The sequence below is a fragment of the Felis catus genome, chromosome A1 (genome assembly GCF_018350175.1).
Source record: "Felis catus isolate Fca126 chromosome A1, F.catus_Fca126_mat1.0, whole genome shotgun sequence".
Classification (NCBI taxonomy): Eukaryota; Metazoa; Chordata; class Mammalia; order Carnivora; family Felidae; genus Felis; species Felis catus.
This window is the reverse complement of record NC_058368.1, coordinates 188,975,668-188,996,303: the sequence shown is the minus strand read 5'-3', so window position 1 is coordinate 188,996,303 and position 20,636 is coordinate 188,975,668. Positions and strand designations below refer to the sequence as shown.

At 38.5% G+C, this 20,636-nt stretch overlaps 1 protein-coding gene across 19 annotated transcripts in view; it reads right to left on the bottom strand.

Annotated features, from left to right (window-relative positions):
- Positions 1-20,636, bottom strand: part of EBF1 (EBF transcription factor 1) — a 391,187-nt gene that overhangs the window by 68,981 nt on the left and 301,570 nt on the right. For all 19 annotated transcript variants that reach the window (XM_045036233.1, XM_045036235.1, XM_045036241.1 and 16 more), the window contains exon 10: positions 10,955-11,081. In XM_045036233.1, coding sequence (XP_044892168.1) covers positions 10,955-11,081 — 127 coding nt within the window. The remainder of the gene's footprint in view (positions 1-10,954; positions 11,082-20,636) is intronic.

Below are 20,636 nucleotides of genomic sequence, written 5' to 3'. Positions count from 1 at the left end.
TAACATATATTTAGTAATTTTTCCTAGCAGATTGGCCTTTCAGTATGACAAGTGTTCCTCAAAACAAGCCTTTTAAAAATCAGTTTTTAAAACATAGCTGAAAGTGGTTATCTTTGGAGACTTAAATGATTTAAATATAGCAAATGGTTACTTTTGGCTTAGGATAAAATTTCCAGTGAAAGAATCATGCACAGATTTAAAAAGAGCTGCGTCTCCAACAACTTAGATTAAATATGATGGGATTTAAAATGGCTCTGGTTTTGATAAAAACAAACAAAAATGCGGATGTCAAAAATGGCTATGAAGAGTTTGAATAAAAGTGTAAACTTAAAAGTAGAAAAAGTTATATTTGTAAATGTTGTAAATTATGTGTGTGATTGTAAATAGGAATGTTACTAAATTAATATGTGAAATATTACAAGTAGACATTTGATAATTCACTAGTATCTATAAATATGTACATGTTTAATTTGTTCCTAAAACTGAAAAACTTTTTATTAGGAAAATTGGGGAATGCTTTATATTCAAGAACATGTTCTACTCTGGCATATACAAAGTTGAAAGTTCTATGAAAGAAAAAATGTGTCTATCCAACACAAGGGAATGACTAAGTAAATCATGATGCAGCCACAAAACAGACTATTATATACCTGCTAAAATGCATTTAGGAAGAATTTGAATTAACAGAGGAAATGTTTATTTTACAATTTAAATTAAAAGCAGGATGCAAAGTTATAAAAGCATGTTGTGATTTACTCTGATAAAAATTCATAAGAGTGACACAAAGAAAAATATTAGAAGAAAGATTTAAAAATATTGATAATGATTATTTCTGAGGATTGGAATAATGGATCACTTCACTCTGTGTTTATAAGATTTTCTGTATGAGTGTATATTATGTTCATAATGATTTGACTTGTTTAAAATACGGAAAGCTTCAGTTCCTGTCGGTCCTCACATGTTCTAGAAATACCCACACTCTCCCATCGCCAACAATCAAATTTGAGGGAATCACGTAATTCCAAAAAGGAATGCGCTAACCTGGCTCCTCAGGAAATTTACAGTGCAGGCTCCACCAGGGTCCAAATTCTGGCTCCTCCTTTTATTAACTACATTACCCTGGGGAAGTCACTTCACCTTTCTAAGTTTTCTTATAAAATGAGCCAATAATAGAGCGGGCCTCACCCAGATTCTCAGGGTGGGGGTGGGGGGGAGGGGAAGATGTTTTACATTTCCGTAACACTTAGAGGAAGAAGATTGAGAGAGACAACAGTGTAAAAAAAAAAGTGTGGAAAAAGAGGAAATGACAAGATAAAATTGAAGAAAGGCTGTCAGAAAACCAGTAGAGAGAAAAGAGAAAAGAGGAGTTCAAAACTCTAGCAGGGAATGTTGCTATCCTGGGGAAGGGAGGTTGCAGGGAGGGGCCTAAATTTCCTACCTAATTGTTATAATTTTGGACTTGATTCAGTTTCAGAATTGTTAAGCCTCTTAGATGAGTTCCCATTTTTATTATGAAAAGTATGGTACTGCTTCACATGGCAGGGGAAAAATTCATGGAATTCATCGACCCTCGGTGGTTCAGGTTGAAAACAAAGAAGTCCACACTGTAGCTGAATGTGTGTTTGGGAGCTAGAACCAACCTCGGAGACATCGGGGCCTCTGAGATAGGAGGCCCTCAGAGCTAGGTCCACTCACGTAATTGGGGTTGGCTGATGAGTCCCCACCAATGTGTACACCAAAGAATGTGGGTATAGGACTATTTACCTGTGCTGAGGTTTTCAGGAACAAAAAAAGATCAGAACCCAACAAGATAAAGATATAGCTCATTATAAGATTCTACTAAGATGTGGAATGATTATTAAAGACTAAAAATTGTTTTAAACTTATAACACCTTATTGTTTCCTACATATTAAGTGAAAAAACAAATTATCTAATATTATGTAAGTTATCACCCTATTTTGGTAATGAGGCAGATATATGCATAGGAAGAAGAAAGACATATGCCATTTAAAAATATTAACAGCTAACATTTACTGAGTGTTTATGTTTATACTGGTAGAAATGTGAGCAATTTTAATATTATCTTAATTATTTTTCTATCGGTACTTCCCAAATTATCTGAAGTCAGTATGTACGACATTGCAATAAAGAAAAACAAGTTTTAATGCTCTAGTGGGCGCCACATCACTTAGTTTACAACTAACAGAAAGACTAGCATCCACACCACTGCAAACATGGACAAATAAAACAAAATAATCCTCCACCAAACATTTGGAATAAATCTTCGAGAACGAGAAAAAGAAAAAAAAAAAACAAACGTGGTTTACTTACCCACCCCCACCCCCCACCCAGGATGTTAGGGAAAGTTTCAACATGCATAGTTAAAAAACTGAAGGGTTAATTTATCATGATGCTGGGTAAAAACAAAAACAAAAGCCTTGCAAACCTCAAAATAGTTTATTGGCTTTGAAAACCAAATCATGTTATATCATACTAAATAGATTAGAGGTTCAAGACTTTATAGTGTTGCATTATGTTGGCAAGAATACATATAAAGCTCAGTTCCTACCTTTACTGTTAATAGGTTTCTAATCCCTGACCAGAAATTTATAGTTTAGAAATGGCAACACATCTTAAAGATTAAAGCCATGTGACAAATAGTTCATGTCCCTTAATAACCAAATCACATGCCTTAGATTGGGGAAGCTTATCTGCCTTTTCCTTCTATATGGTTTCATTGGTAGGAAATACTTTATATCCCTATTACATGAATGATGAATGGGACCGTTGGTTATGGTCTGTTATTTGCCTGGCTGTAGTCAATATGTTTTCTTTGGATAGGGATTTCTGTGATTTATCTCTCTCCCGGCCTTATCACTTATTAACTCTGGTAGACAGGAAAAAGCCAAGGTTGTATATAAGGCCTAGTGGCCATTTAGACCTCTAATGTCAGTGAAAATATCCCTTTTAATGATCCTGTTACACTAGCTACTCAAGTCCTGATTACACTCCACTCCAAATAGGAAATAAAGGTCATATTTCTTGGAAAGTATGTACGTAAAATATGCAAAATAATATGCTTCCTTCAGACCAGCTTTATTCTTTGCAGAAACGGCTTTCATTTTATAGATGTCACAGAAGTACAATGGGTACTTTTAGTGATTCTTGTTGCTGTTGTCCCCATTATGGCACCAACAGTGTTTAACTTTACAAATGCCAGAGGGTTCAGGATCACCTGAACCTGATATATCAGATCAGGAGCAATCGCATTTTGTGAAAAAACTCCCTTCAGCAGAGGAGTGAGGCTTGGGACTTGCCCTCTGGATTGCAAAAGCAAAAAGAATAAATATTCCCTCTGCCTTGAATTCTTTTCTTTGTGTGTAAATGGCTCATTTGGAGTAATATTCAAGACATGTGGACAGGAGCAGCCTGTTAATTTTTCTTTCTTCTTGAATCTTTTCCAATTAGGACACTGCTAAGGCAGAACTGCTAGTCAAGTGTTCATTACACAGCCCTCTCTCAGCTGAATCTTAAGTGAAAACAATCTGATATAAGAGAAAACACATCCTTGCCTTCCTTTCCCTGATTCTTCCTGAGTTTGCTTAGGCCTGTCTTTCTAACAATTAACATATGTGTAGAATATGACCCTTTGCAGAACATTTTCATGCCCATTCTTTCCTTCACTGATACTCACAAGACCATTGGGATGCCCAAAGGAGGGATGGCCCCTCCCTCCATTAAGCTGAGGAAGCCAAAAGCCTGGTAGCATTAACCCCTCTCTCACTCCCTCACCCCTACAGCGAACCCATCTCTAGGTCCGTCTATGTCCTCCTCAATACCTCTTGAATTTTCTCACTTTATTCCATCTCCACCCATTACCACCCAAATCAAAGTCACCAAATCTCCCTCCTAGACTACTGCAATGATCTCCTAACAGGTCTCCCAACATCCATTCTGGTTTTCTAAGTGCCATCCAGAGAGTTTTGCTTTTGTTTTTTCCAAAATGCAAATCTAGTCATGTCCATTGTCATTTCTGACATTTCAAGGACTTCCCATTGTTTTTAAGATGGCAACTAAACTCCTCCTCTCCTTATGACTTATAAGACTTTGCATAGGCTTGTCCCTGACCACTTCTCCAGCCTTTTTTGTCACTGTTCTCCTCTCTTTTAGTTCTGCAGCCTGACTGGAATTTTCCAGCCTTCCAAGATGTCACATTTGCTCCCATTCAATGCCTTCTTACATGCTCCTCTCTGCTGGAACACTCATTCTCTTTCCTCAACCCCACACTTCTCCCACCCTTCACCTATTGCCAGGTTAACTCTTAATCATCCTTCAAACCTCAGCTGATCTTTTCCTAAGGAAAAATATCTCTAACTAACCATTTGGTGTTTCTTTGTTATATCCTTGTTATATGCTTCTTGGAACTCAGTTCCTGTTTTCCGGACACTTACCAGATTTGAAATAGTAACCTTATAAATATCTACATTCTCTCTTAGACCATAATACCAATGAGAACGGGAATTGCATCTTATTTTGCTCAACACTGTTTTAGAATATTGCCAAAAGTTGTTTCAAACATTGCCTAGAATAGAATAAGCAATCCAGAAATATTTGTGAGTTGAATGAATGAACAACAGGGAGTGCTAAAATAATAATTAGAGGCCAGGCCTTTTGATTCCTACTCTAATGACTAGAAAGAAATAATTTCTTTAATTATGATGAAATATGGCACTTATTTAATACCAAAAAAAATTTGTTCTTTGGATTTTCAAAAGGAACATTCCTATTATCTGCTTCTCTCTTTTTGAGTTTACTTTTAGGGAACACTCACACTGTACCAGGCACTATTAGCCCTGTACTACATATACTGACCCATTCCCTCCCAGATACAGGTACTATTAAAAGATTCCTATTTTACATGAGAGAAAATGAAGAATATTTATAATATGGAGCCAGCCCTATTTTTTTCTTTAACAGAAATTCCAACTACTGTGTTCTCCTGCATGTAAAACTTCAAGTAAAAGGGGATAGATTCTTAATTAACAGCTCTTATTTACATTCCATGTCATCCAGAGCACAAAAATCAATGAGGACCCATTGATCCTGGCAATATGTCAATCAATTATTAGAGAACATCTATTGCAAGTAAGATATGAGTCAAGTTGCTTCAACACAGTGTACAAAATAGTATAAGATCAGGGAAGGGTAATTCTTTTCTCATAGAGTTTGTAGACTTTTTGTAATTTGTGTACCTAAGAACAGAACAAGAGATCTAAAGATACAAGGAAGGGAGTAAATAAATGAATGGTCTAATAAGCACATGCAACCAAAGAGATCCAAGGGTATAAACTTTTCTAGTCAATCAAGATGAGCCATAGGGAACATCAAGTCTCCTAGTGCAATTGACTCATTTTACATTGAGGAAACTGGAATGTGGAGCATGGAAGCAATTTGTCCCACATCTCAGAGCCAGTTAGCAGCAGAGCTGGTGTTGCCAGGCCTCCTCTATCTCAGCCCAGTGCTCTGCCCACTATACTAAAATGGCCAGAGAATACTGAAGAAGGGAAACAGAGTCTGAGCCTGATCTTATAGGGGAATTACCATGTCCAGAATTGCTAAATATGAAGTGACCTTGAGACCTGATGCGGAGACTGGTTTGAGTGGAGCTGAGTGCACAGGGAGCCATAAGCTTGGTCAAGCATAGGGGTTGGGCCACATCTCACATACAGTGGGCAAAAGGGGAAGCCTTCTCTGCAGGGTAAAGCTATGACAGTGGCTTTTTGGAAGCCTGATCTGACAATGAATTAGTGTAAGAAGAGGCCACGGAACATGAGATGCATTAGGTACAAGCTCTTTACTTCTGCCCTATAACTGATAATTTTGTTTATCCCCAGGGTGGCAGCCTTCATTTGTGGAGGAGCGTTTCAAGAACTAGAAACAGAGTCTTCTGGCCTTGAACCTTTTGAACCTGGAGTTGAAGCAATTATAGCCTAAACACCTTTGAAAGGGCTGGTGATAGACTATACCCATGTTACTATGGCCTCCAGAGGAAGGGCTGAAATTTGAATGGAAACAAAAAGACAGGTATGTGTTTTTCCTGAAAATTCAGCATCAGAGAACGTTATAAGTCAGGGCTGCCTTATAAAAATATTTATTGTTTGAGGCTATTCCCGAGAAAGTATTTGTTGTATCAAAATTGTTATATTCATATTTATAAATCTCTTTTTCTTGCTACTTTATTCATACTTTGCTCTTTTTATTTGTGGTTGGTTAGTGCTACTTGTTTCTTTTATTTATGGATGTCTACAGTTTTGTTACTAAAATCCCTAAAGGACATTTCTTAGCCCTCTAGGAAATGATGGTGAAGATAAAAAATATATATGTAAAATATTTACACCATGGTAGGGACTCCACAACAAAAGAAAAGATTAATGAACAATAGTAATGGCTATCATTTATTAATGGAAACTACTAGTATCTGGCTAGGTGTTCATACTAGCTCACGAAAGGTGCTTTACATACATTTCCCTGATACTAAAATGAACCCCGGTAAGGGATTATTCCCTTGTAAAAATGAGGCAACTGTGGTTCCAAACCATCACATGATGTCCCCAAAATAACCTCCATAGTAAGTGGTAGAGCTGAGCATTCGATCCAAACCCACCACCTCTTGAAACCAAGCCCTCAATCACTAGGCCATATTGTCTCCTTGGGAGTAAGAGAGAAAAGAATGGGAGGAGGAAAGAACAGGGGGAGAAGGGACGGAGGAAGAGAAAGGGAAGGAGAAGAAAACAAAAGGAATAGGGAGAAAAAAAGGAAAACTTGGAAGACATGGCACATATCATCAAGTTCCACAGAGCTTATTTAGCCAAAATGGGCCCTCCTACATGCAAAGCTGTTTTGGGCAGGAGGTACCAACAGGAAGTATTTCCAGGAAGAATTTTTATTTCGAAGTTAATTCTGAGACTGATATACAGGGATGTGGGTTAGTCCTTCTACAGGGCAGGAAGTTTGCTGAATAATCCTTAGACTGGCAGAACCTGGTGGCAGAATGATCTGAGAAGTGGCCTAACCCAAATCTGAGCTGGGACATGATCATTCCACTGGGGCTTTCACCATCTGGCAGAGCTGGCAGTCAACAGCTCTCCATGCACACCTGAGCTAATCAGACACATCCTGATGGCTTATTCTTCTAGTCATTGTTTCCCCAAAGATAGGAGCCTTTCCCGTGGAGAAAGAACTGCAATGATGTAAAACTGCATTTGGATTTGGCCACTTCTTATCAAGAAAACCAACTCTAGAACTTTGAAGAAGCTTCTGAAGCCTCCTTAGAGTTCTTTATCAACTCCCAAGGTTACTTAAAGCTTAGCAGGAGAGATTACAATTCTAAAAGATCCAAGGCTCTTAAAAGATGTAACAACAGCAGGAAAACAAGCTGCAAGAACAACAAAGGTACTGGAGAGACCTCTTTCCACGGAAGTGGAGGTTTATCGTGGATTTACTTCCTATAGGTCTTCCTATAGGTCTCCTATAGGTCTTCCTATAGGTCTGACTGACCACACACTATTAGAGGGCTTTGAAAACAGTCCTGTCATTAGAAGGAAATGCTATTCCTTCTATCAGGAAACATTATTTAAAATTTAAAGTCATCTCTGCCCTGAACTTACATAAGAATAACTGGACATGATAAATAAGATCTGGGAAGTACTATTTGTTCTGCTCAACTTGGGATTCGCTTTGCTCCCTCACTGGGCAAACACAGAGACCTGCACATCTGGTGACTAAGAATGCCTCCTGCGTCCCTGATCTGAAGAACCAATGATGGAGAGCAGTGTTCACACTCCTTATAAGTGGAGCCAGCTTGCAGGCAATCTGTGTTTAGACAAATCCTTTCCTCCTCCCCCAAAAGTCTGCCTTTATTTGCATAGATTAGGCCATGCTGTTCCTGGCTCAATTATGGATTCTTAGAGACTTCGACATATACACACCCAAACTCCCTCACACACTCAGAAAACTGCAACAAATTCTTAAGTTTGGGTTGTGAGGTTCAGTCCTAGGATATCCCCATCCCCCTTTTTATAAGGGAAAAATTCCAAGTGCCATTCCGCTAAGAAACAGTAGGGTTGGCTTACCCCGTCCAAAAAATCAAGTTTCACACCTTGAAATGCTATGGAAGTTAAAGAAAATGAAGTGGGAGCTTCTGCAGGCAGATAGAAAAGGACTGCTGCACATTTACACTGACCTGAGTTGTTGTTCTGATACAAAGAACAGAAAGGTTTTATGACCCATCTCTGCCTTGGTTGGTAAGTGGTAACAAGGATAGAGGTAAACTGAGTAAATCACAGGGGCCAGCAGCACCAGCCATGAACAAGTGACCCTAGGTAGCAGCATTTAATGCTAATCAAGAAGCCATGTTTAGTTCACCAATTAAAAAAAAAATTCTCTTCTGTTAGAAATGATGTAATGTCACAGCAAGCTAATAGCCAACTCTATCAGTGGGGAAGTTTTTGTGTTAATTTCTTCAAAATTTTATTTTCCGACATGGAGAGAAGTTAAATTCTCTCCTAGAATACTTAAAAGACTAAGTCGCTTTTCTATTTCCCACAGTTTGAGACAAAATCAGCAAAAGTATTTTTTTATATGTTAAATTTCCTGCACACTTACACATGTGCATGCACACCAAGGATTTATCTCTCTTATCCTTAACTACTTTGCTAGACTTGCAAATCTGCCGCTTTTATCTTTGATCTTAATTCCCGTATGATACAGGTTTTCCAAGATGTGATTTCTTAAATTGATGGCAATTTTTTTTAATGGTTAAAAAAATTCCAAATCATAATGGGTCCCTAGCTATTTTCTTTTGAGAACTTAAGTAATTTAGTGAGGATGATTTTTTTTTTCTAACTTTTATGGCCAGGTGGCTCAAGGGGATATTTTGTTGAACACTGATTAAAAATAATTTCTTCTAAATGAGACCTGACCACAAAATGGAACCATTAATGGGCAGGGATGTTGTCACCAAAGCGGAATCATGCCTGATTGCCTCTTGTACCTCCTACCACACAAGCATTTTCTTCTTCTTCTTTTTCTTCTCCTTTTTCTTGTTCTTAATAGCAGAGTAAATAAGCAGCCAGCAAGGCCTAAATGTTTTTGGCCAAAAACAGAGTCCAAACTCCTCAGAGAAAACATTTGGCCTCTGTGGTTTTGTAATATGTTCCAGAACACCGAGTTCAGTGAGGAACATTGTGAAAAACTCCCATCCATCGGAATGATGGTGGGGAATGTTACAGTATCAGAAGTTTCAATTGGTCCTTTTCCTGCAGGCCCATAATGAGGCTTGTAAAAAAAAAATAGTGCTATGTGGAAGTTCTCATGGGAAAAAATGAATGGCAAGAAATCCTAGCTTTAAAAGAAACAGCTAATCTGCTAGTTTGATTGTTCTTCAAAACTTACACTGAACCAATGAGCCTAATTAAAAACACTTGGCCTACTTCTATAAAGCATCATAGCTTTCTCTATGCTTCGTTTGTATACACCACAAAACTCCAGATAGACTATTATTTTTTCAAGTGCTCACTAACAAAGTGCTGACTTTGTTGGGATGGCTGAGCTAATTTCTTGAACTCAGTGTGAAACCTTAGCTAAACAAAATTGTGGTAATTTTCCTTAATTTGTAAAAGTGATTGGAGTGCAAACAAAATTTTCCTCTTGGGTCAATCCTATAATTTTCAATTAACTAAAACTAATCGTCAGGCAGGCACCAAACCTGCATTTTGTTTAAAGGGCTGGGAGGCATTTCCAAGGGTCAGGATGCATTAATTGTTTTTATAATTTTGAGAGAGAAGGAAAGAGAGAGAGACTAAGAAGCATAGCTGGTTTTATCCCTAGTACTAAAATACAAAAGGAAAGATGCTTTGAGGTAAAATGTTACAGCAAAATAAAATTTATCCATTTAATTGTATGGTTATAATTAGGATGTGCTAACAGAGTTATCTCTTCACTGTCCTGGAGCCTCTTTGTGTGAGAGCAACTTATGCTCTATACTTAATCAGGCCTTGTGGTCGTCCATTGAATGAAGACGAAAACGTGGGACAAGTTCCTGGAGACAGTTATGCAGGAGTGACAATACAAAGCAGAGGGCCTAGAATGTCACTTCTCCCAGTGTGGTCCCTGGACCAAGATCACCAGCCTCACTTGGGAGCTTGTAATAAATGCAGGGTCTCAGGTCCCACCCAGAGCTACTGAACCAGCATCTGAATTATAGAAAGATCCGTGGGTGTTTGGCTAGCACATTGTAATCTGAGGCTCTCCTAAAGTACACACTGGACCCTTAGGCTGCATACTTGCATTTCCCCAGGGAACCTGCCTGTTTCTCTCCATCTGTTGGGTGATCAATTCACATTCACTCTGCAACCTTAGCTTCTTACCACAAGGCAGGTCCATGTGCAAAGACTGTTTGGGGAGGGCAAAATGCAGTTTACAGGAGAAGAAAGTGCCAACTCAGAATGGAATATCAAAACTACCAATTCTCTTTAATACAAAGGCGATGACCAGGCTAGAAGAAAGTTGTACTGCACTAAAGCACATCCCTAACTCCATAAAGCAAATAAACCACAACACAGATGGCTTAACATCCAGATAGACTGAGAATTGTCTAGAACTTCTTCCCCCTTTCTTATTTCTCATGCTGCTTCTTCAGGTATCCAACTACTTATTTTTACTGATCCTGTCGTTCAACTTGAACACCCAGTTGAAATCTTAAATAATGATGATAACAACAATAATAATAATAACAGCAAGACATGTAATCATCTATATGGTGAAATGGACAAAGAAAGAGGGTCTTGGAAACTAGATTTTAAAATAAAATGCACACGTATACATGTAAGATAAAGTAAAACACTCACAAGGCCAAGGAAAAGCTCTGTGTCCACCATCTGCAGTGGTTCTTACCTGTATAAATGAATCTTCCTGGTGTCCCTTTGCAGAACTGTTTCGATTTGTAGGACAATGTGACTTCTACAACACCAGGGATGTGCCGAGGAGGGGTCTGCACACGGATGGCATGAGGAGTAATCAGCTAGGGAAGACATGGGGGAGAAAACTGTCACTGCAATATGTAAAGGACTCATTTCACAGCCTTCCTATCAGCTCTCAATAAACAAAGCTTTAAAACACATAATTAACCTGTCAGTGTTTACATACTATCTTGATGGAACCTGTATCAAAGACACTGACAACAATATTTATAAGCGCTCTGAGCACAGCCACAACGACTTTATCTGAGTTTCCCTACAGAACAGGCACTCTGCTTCCTGGTTTGAAAAGTGAACATGGCCTAATGGAATGATTCATCCACTACAGGATATCCTTTGGAAAATCTCTGTTTGAGGCAGAGACCCAAATCAGAGCTGAGCTCTACCATGCCTCTCCAGAAGTGGGTGGGCCTGGTGTTTGAACTAAGCCCTTAAACATGTGGAAAACACAGAAGTAGGAAATCAGTGGGCCAAGGCACTCTGATTAGCTGCAGAACACACGTATGAAATACCCCTAAAGACCATTTGGTGCATTAACTACCAGAGGCACAATCAAAGAGCTTTTAAGGGGAAACCAAAGAATCTGCCTCCCTGGAATAGCTTAGAGATCTGGCAGAACTAAGGACTGTCCATAAAAGGGAAATGGAAGTTTGGGGAGGGGGCTGCAGAATGATCACTGGTCCATTATGCAATGCCACGTGCACAATGAGAAAGTTCATTTCTGAACCCTGCTGGCAATCAGATTACACTGAGAAGCAGAATTTATTTTTTTATTACTCTTATCTTTGCTTATATAACTGAAATGTTATTAACAGCCATAAAACTGGCATTATCTGGTTCTTTGAAAAATCCAGCTCTGGTATTTGACTGGTTGACCTCTGATGGTGCTGGATTCTACATGTTCGCTCTCTGTGGTATCTGCATCTGCCCACTTCTTGATTCATATCAGGTTCATTTGATTCAATATTTTTGGTACTGAGTCAGTATATAATGGATTATCGCTTGAGTTTGTACTAACTTATGTTATGGGGATAACTTAGAAAATGCTTTTGTTTTAATGTGCAAACCAGACCAAATTCAAATTTTTTTCCCCAGAGAATTACAGGTAACACTATGAAAGAACCACATGTGACACTATAAGAATCAAGGTGTCAGCCCTTGGGTCCCACCCGGGTAAACCGTCCTAACACCAAGTCCTAGGGAAAAGAATCTGAGAAAGTTGCTACTGTGAAAGTCCACAAGTAATTTCTGTCAAATGCTCATTCTTGAAACACAAACAAAGGCCATCTGCATAAAAATCATTTTAACTTAGTATTTAGAAATGTCTACTCCAGGGCACCTGGGTGGCTCAGTCAGATAAGCATCAGACTCTTGATCTCTGCTCAGGTCACGACCTTGCAGTTTGTGATATCGAGCCCACATAGGGCTCTGTGCTAACAGCATGGAGCCTGCTTGGGGTTCTTTCTCTCTCTCTCTCTGCCCCTCTCCCACTCATGCTCTCTCTCTCAAAATAAATAAACTTAAAAAAAAAAAGAAAAGAAAAAGAAATGCCTATCCTTTTCCACAGAATGTGTGAAGCCCTGGTTTATTTGCTGAAGACACAGAGAAGATATTTCAGTAAGATCATGCTTCTGTGGAATGCCTAGAGACCTAGTTCATATCTATGGCTAAGAGTTTTGAACGACTAAAGTTTCAATTGGAAAAACATACAAAAAATTATTTACTTAAAATTTTGTCCTTTTTATATTTAATTTCTTTCAAAGTCATTGTATTTTTTCTAAAATCAGCAGAGTATATACACTTGAATTTAATCTTGGTAAATCAAGATCATCATTTGGAATACTTCATATCATATCTTGCTGTAAAATAGAAAAGCCTACTGAGTGACTACTGAGGCATGAGGGGCTGTTTTCCCCTCACTAAATGGCCCTGGATAGCTGTGATTTTTAAATTATTTCTATTTTGTTCAGTTTCTTGTCTTTTTTCTCCTGGTGTCCTTTACACCTTCTAATCTGGTCTTCTAATCTGTAAGCATCAAAATCAGGAAATCAAGTTTACTAATGTACAGAGAATAGAAGAAGGAAAGAGCCTCTGAAGGGCAGTAAAAGATGAACTTTCAAAATCAAGTGCATGTTGAATCTCAACTAGTCAATAGCGTTTCAGCAATGCTGGGAATCAACACTTGGTGGGTATCTAGGAGGTATCTACTACACTGCTGAGGAACTTACATGCAGACACTAATTTGGTCAGAATAATGACCAAATTATTGTTATCATTATCCCTTTTTTTTCAGATGTGCAAACACAATCCTAAAATGACTAAGTTGCTTGCCCAAAGATAACCCTTGTTAGCACAAGTTAGAGCAAAACCTGACACTGATGCAGTGCAAAAGATGGCAGCAACAAACACTTCCTACCTAATCATAGAGACAAAATTTTGTCTCTATGATTCATTGTTAAAGGAAGTAACAAACTCATTTTTTTCAGATTCCAAGACTGTGTGGGTGTTTTTTTCTATCCCTATGCTATATTCATTTTTCACTTGCTGCCTGGTCCTTGGCTATGTTTTTGATTATGGAAGTCGCCATATTGTTATATTCCAAACAGGTGGTATGCTTCCATTTTTAAGAGTTACTTGGGATGTAGAGTTACACTAATTCACAAGAATACTTAGGACTTTCAGCCAGTTAGAAAACACTTCATCTGCCCTCCCTTTCAGGGGAAATAAATTTTAAAAGATGGAAAGATATTAATAAATAGATGAATAGAAACATCTTTTTTAAGTATAAGGACTTATAACTTATGAGCTGCTATGCCAAGGAACCAAATTCATGGGCTTTCTGAATTGATTACATAGGACTGCAGTGAAACTACTGACTTAGGAGTGAGGTGTTGGCATTAAGCAGTAGGCTCAGGAAATTGACACAGACTTTCATTTACGATTTCACTTTCAACTTTAATCAATTGCCCTAACTAAAGTAGAGATTCCTTCCTGAAATAACTATCCTTCACAAATGAGGTAGAATATGAATTATCATTGAAGAATGAATTTGTTGATGTTTTCCTTGCCGTGAATGTTAGTCTGCAAACAGCCTCTGGCATTGACACGTGATATTGATGGTTTACAGGGGAAAAACATTTTTTCTAACCTCCATCAATTTGAAAGCATAGGCTTATTTACTAATCACTCAAAGAATCATAGACTTTATTGCTGGAAGAAATGCTAGTAATCATTTAAAACTAGCATTCTCATTTTAACAGCTAAAGACACAAATGTCTAGAAAAATCTACTGGCTTCAAAAATTGACCCAACATCTTAGGGGAAGAACAGGGTCTAGATCTGGAAGTCTAGAGCCCAAGACAACCACCACCACCCCAGGATGGATAATTTCCCACATTGTTCTAACATGGTTGAACTAAGGCAGCCACTCCAAGCAACAGAAGGAGGAAGGGCTCTGATAAACCTAAAGTTTCCAAACTCCCATCATTGGAATACCACTCTCTCAGTTTTGCCATTTCTGTATATCACCTATACAATTAAGTACTTAATATTTAAAAGTCAATTACTTTTTTCATTTAAAATAGCTTATTTTAAAAGGAAACTTTGTATCACTACCCCACCTGGAAAACTGGTATCCCGGCCCAAATAAGAAGGTATTACGGAAGGTAATTTTAAAGTTAATATGATATTCTAGCTAAATAATGTTGACAACCTGAAGGAGTCTATTGAAAGGGGAGACTAGCCTGCATTAGATATTACAGACTTATTTGCCCCAACTGAGATATTTTCCCTTAACATAAATCTGAAGGATTAAAAGACAAAAAATAATAATAATAATAACTTTCTCACTATGTAATTCAGTTCTGCTCGATGTCTGTGTCAAATCCAACGTGTCTCCTGTACAACCAGAGACACATGCTCCATACTTTGGGAAATGCTGTTCTAAGTGATTAGAGAACAGATTCACTCTTGACTTAACTTCCTTAAGTTGCAAACCAAACGAGTTGAGCTAAAAATAAATATTTTTATGAAACTCTAGCATCGGACACAACTTTCTCTCTTGTTGGAAGTCTCTACTTTCCTCACTTCTGTGACACTAATTGTAAGACCTAAGACATGTCTGTCTGATGGTTTACAAAGCCTTTTCACATTCACTATCTTTTAAAACTCATCCCTACAGGATATATATTCCGGATGAGAACAGATGAAGGTCAAGCAAGCTTAACGAATATTATTTGAAACACTAGGAAGAAAACCAGTACCTTGTGCTTGTAAATAAGTGTTTTCTAGAGTTCTTCTCTTATTCATTGGTTTCCTCAGTTGCTAACTTTTCCTTTCTGCCAACTTATTAACTATCGAAATTTTACAAATTTTGTTCTACATTTCCTTCTCTTTTTACTTACTTAAGATTTCTTGAGTTCATTCATTGGCTCAACCACCTCAGCTAAACTGACTTCTAAATCTACACCTGTAGCTTTGATCTCTTAGGCCAAGCACCAAACTTTTATTAGCAACAGAGTAACAGAATCTCCCCAACATGTCTTATTGCCACCTCAATTTCAATGTGACACAAGCTAAATTTATCATCTTGCTACTTATAAGTGTATTTTTTGCTCCCGTGTTCCCCCTCTCAGTTAAGGGAATGCTATCCTTTGGATCACCCAAAATAGAAAACGTAAATCTTCTTTATTTCTTCTCCCTTCAATATTTCTTTTACTCATTTTGATTTTTCTTCCAATGAACTCCACTGGCTCTTTGCTTCACCACTTTCTTCTGCTTTGGTTGTCACCATTTCTTACACCATTATAATGGTATAATTGTCTTTTAAATGGTCTCTCTCTATTTCCACTTTTTCTGTCAGAATTCTCTTCTTCAAATACAACCTCATCATGTTGTTCCCTTACTCAAATGCTCGTGCCACCTTTACATACAGTATATAATCCAAACTCCTTGGCAAAATATTCAGGCACTACAAGGCCTGACAGCCAATTTCCCTTTCTAGTGCTGCTTCCCACTTTGCCTTTCCACATCCTGGGCGTAGGGCATGTGGACACAGGAACACATCACAGCCTTGCCTAGCACCTTTGCTTTGTTCGTGTTACTCATTGCCTAAACATTCCCCTACTGATATTCTGCTTGTTCTCTGAGACCATATATTGTCTCTTCTAATAAGTTTTACCTGATCTTAAAATTCAGAGACAGAGTTACCTGCACCTTTATATAATTATGAGTTATATATAATTTATATAATTAAAAATTTATAAGAATCTATATCAGTATGACACTTATACTATAACACTTAATATCTGATTTTACTCTGTGCCATAAGTATTTTCTTACCCATATTTCTCTCATCAGATATAGTTCCTGAGATCGGTGACAAGGTCTAATTCATATTTGTATCTTCTAAAGTATCCAACTTAATGCTTTACCTACAGGATATTTCCAAAATATTTCTGGAATAAATACTTAACATAAATTAGGCCAGAATTCTACAGGAGGCTTGACTCCATTAGGCATAGTAATCCCCATCCATAAGCATTCACTGTTCTTAACCTGATAATATTTAACTCTCATTCCCTAACTAAATTGCTCTTAAAATGAGTTATCCAACTGGCTCAGCACTCAGGTCCCTGCATGAGACCACTGCTCAGATTTCATCTAAGCGGCAAAATAGAAGAGGATGTCTGAAGGTCTGTGACTCCTGTGAGAAGGAATAAGATGAAAGGAAAGAAAAAAAGGTTAAGAAAGTAACACTAAAAAAGTAGCCAACAAAAGAACAACACTAAATGTTAACAGTGTTTATTTCTGGACTGATGACATTCTATGTGATTCATCTTCTCTCTCCCCCCCCCCCCCACCATCGTGTGTGTGTGTGTGTGTGTGTGTGTGTGTGTGTGTGTGCATTTTGTGTGTTTATCTGTGTATGTGTATGCACTTGCACAGGTAATAATCATGTAAATAATTTTGGAATAAATAAATTTGTACATTCACAGGTATTACTTTTATTATGAGAAAAAATTACTAAATATAAAAAGTATAATAATACCAGTTTTTGTGCAATATGTATTACATGTAATCATATAAGAAGTAGATATACATTTGCGTGGAAAAAAGACTGAAAGGAAAATCATCAAAGTGTCCAGAGAAGTTACCACTAGATTGCAAAGTTATAGGTAATTTTATTTTCCTCTGCGTACCTCTTTGAATTCTCTAACCTCTCAACAATAAGAGTGCATTAATATTATAATCAGAAAAGCTAATTTTTAAGTGTGGCATTCTGACGAAAAAATACACACAGTCTCTGCAAGGCCCCAGGAGAGGCTGCCGGCACACCAAAGACATGAGGCAGCAGTGACCATGCTCCTTCCAAGCTGCTGGTGTGAACATCGTCTCTTTCCAGACTCAGAGAACTGGAGCCCAGGCGTCCTGTACTGGTCGGCCAGGTGAAGCACCCTTGTGGTGAGAGATGGAGCGCACACCCAGGGCAAGTGGATGGGGCCTGTCCTCCACAGAAGTGTAAGAAACAGGAGAGAGGAGGGGTGTCTGGGTGGCTCAGTTGGTTAAGGCTCCGACTTCAGCTCAGGTCATAATCTCACAGCTTGTGAGTTCGAGCTCCGCGTCAAGCCCCACGCCGGGCTCTGTCACTGACAGCTCAGAGCTTGGAGCCTGAATCCAATTCTCTGTCTCCCTCTCACTCTGCCCCTCTCCTGGTTGTGCTCTGTCTGTCTCTCTCTCTCTCTCAAAAATAAACTTATAAATAAATAAATGAGAAAGAAAGAAAGAAAGAAAGAAAGAAAGAAAGAAAGAAAGAAAGAAAGAAAGAAAGAAAAAAAGAAAAAAAGAGAAACAGGAAAGAGGAGCACTTCTGCAGATAAAGGGAGGGTTGTGGAGGGTGCAGGGAGGTGGATACAAACCTCCAAAGAGGCAGTCTGAAATTTCTGGAAGCCCAGAAGAAGAGTATGGGAGAGAACAATTCTCTAAGTAGTTTTCATAAAAGCCTCTTGCAGGATCAAAAGTCCCACCCCCATGGTAGGTAAAGGAGAGTACCCAGTATTTTAAAACATTAATGGAAACATGTTGCAGAACTCTGGGTACAAAGGTCAAGTCTTCAGTATTACTGTCCTCTCTGAGAGCCAGTAGCACTTCTCGCTCACACCTAAATGGAGGACAGTGGTGACCTTGACAGTGGCTTCTGCAACAGTGGCCTTTTGCTGTCATCTAACTCCGTGCCAAGTGTTGTGCAAGGCTCCTTCAGTGATTTCTGTCCGGCAGCATTAGGGGCAGGGATGGGCATTAGCTGGCTCACAAACGTAGAAGATGAGTTTCAGGCAAGTTAAGAAACAGGCCCAAGGAGTGGCAAGGGTTTCTGACTGATGGTCACCATTGTACAACCACAACTGTCCCTCCCGACTACTGCTTATGGTTTCGCCGTAATTGTTGTTATGTGCAGTTTTCACCCTGTCTCCGCTGTTGACAGGATGGAAACGGTCCTCAGCTTCTCCTACATCCTCAAAGGTTCTGGGAACATAGTAGGTACTCAGAATAGCCTTTTTCGTTGTTGAGAAACTGGCTGAGAATTATTTCTCAGCAAAACAGTGAAGAACAATTCCAAGATAAGCCTTGATGCGTGTTTTCTAACCAATGGGACTATATGAAATGAATGCAACTTGAAGTTCCAAGCCACAAAGCCAAAAAAATAACTGGGATTACTAGAAAGCATACTAGTGATTTTTCCTTACTAACCTTAGGACTTAATATTTTGGCCATTTGGGCCTGAATCACTTTCGACACTAAAAAAAAAAAAAAAAAAAAAAATTAATTAAAAAAAAAAAAATGTCCAAACAGCAAAGACTTAAAGAGGAGGGGTAAAAAAACCAGGCAAGGCAACATTTCTTCTCCGGAGAAATAATTAATACTCATGATGAGAAAAAGCCTAAAGTGGGGTCTGGCACAGTGGTCTTTACATGTTACCCACTCAAGGTTCTAACATAGGCTGGCCCATCTGCATATGGGCCCATTGTCACTCTCTGTGCCTCAGTTTACTCATCTCACACTGCACTGGCCTATCTGCTCTGTGGGAGTACTTATAATAATGTTAAATATGCTTTGTGTTTGGGTAGCACTTCTCTAGGGACCCTAAAGCACTTTCTAGATTAATTTTTTAATTTATGTATTAATAATTCTCACAGCATTCGCCCTCCTCCTCAATTAGGATAATAATATCCATCTCTTTTGAGATAGGCAGGGGGTGCTGAGTGATGGACATAGAGCAGACATTTAAATAAGAAAACTGTAGCATAAAAGCATAATTAAAGCTCCAAAACCAAATTGACTAAGGATTTTAAAGAGACACCACAGTAGTAGTGACCAAACAAGCAAACTTGTTTTTCCTCCACTCTGGATCATTTATCTTTCTGTAGTTAAATATGGCATTTAAAAAATATCGTTTTCAGGGACGCCTGGGTGGCGCAGTTGGTTAAGCGTCCGACTTCGGCCAGGTCACGATCTCGCGGTCCGTGAGTTTGAGCCCCGCGTCAGGCTCTGGGCTGATGGCTCGGAGCCTGGAGCCTGTTTCTGATTCTGTGTCTCCCTCTCTCTCTGCCCCTCCCCCGTTCATGCTCTGTCTCTCTCTGTCCCAAAAAAAAATAAAAAACGTTGAAAAAAAATTAAATAAATAAATAAATAAAAAATATCGTTTTCAGGAGTTCCTAAAGGAAGCTGAAATATGAAAAGTGTATATTCATGGCGACCGTGCTGGCTGAACCTCCGTATTATATCCCTATTCCCCTGCAGTGGACACAACATAAATCAGGGGGTGCCATCTTCTCCTGAGTTCCTCAGTGTATTCTGCTTGTTCCCTCATCAGAGTTCTCCGGGTTTTGTAACACAGATTGTTTCATTCCCAAGAATTGCCTGTCTCAAAGGCAGTATATGATTTCTCAGAGAACGTGAGAGAAAGCCAGTGGAGGCATTTACTGTTTCACAAACATTCTGGTTTCCCTTTGTCCTTTCAAGAAAATAACTTTAAACCAATGTTTAACAAAATATGTTGGGTCACATGAATTCCCAAAGATAAACTTTATGTATGAATGTCAGAGGAGACTTGAAACTAAAGTCTCGGGAACTGAGTTAAATATGGGATTTAAAACCTAGCTTTTGAAGAGTCAGCAGTATTCCTTCGCAGTGTCTGAAATTTCTCTCATGCATAGAGCTAGACACAGATACACAGTAGAAAGATGTAGACACATTTTCCTATTTATTGTCTGCATCACCCAACTAGAATGTAAGCCCCATGAGGATATGAACTTTGTCTTCCTTGTTTTCACTACTATGTTTGCAGTTTTAATAGTGCCTCAATAATACTTGCTGAACATTGAATGAATAAATACTGTAATGCTATTAACTACCACTAATAATTTTGGGTAAAGAGTCAATAAAGTCACTTGTGAATCTACGAAGAAGAAATAATACTACTCCATTCAAAAAACTTTTCACTGAAAAATTCTGTTACTTTAATCCTCCCCCTCCCCCCCCCAAAAAAAAAAAAACTTCAAGCTTCCTGGTATCCTAATTGAGCATTCATAAAAATATACTAT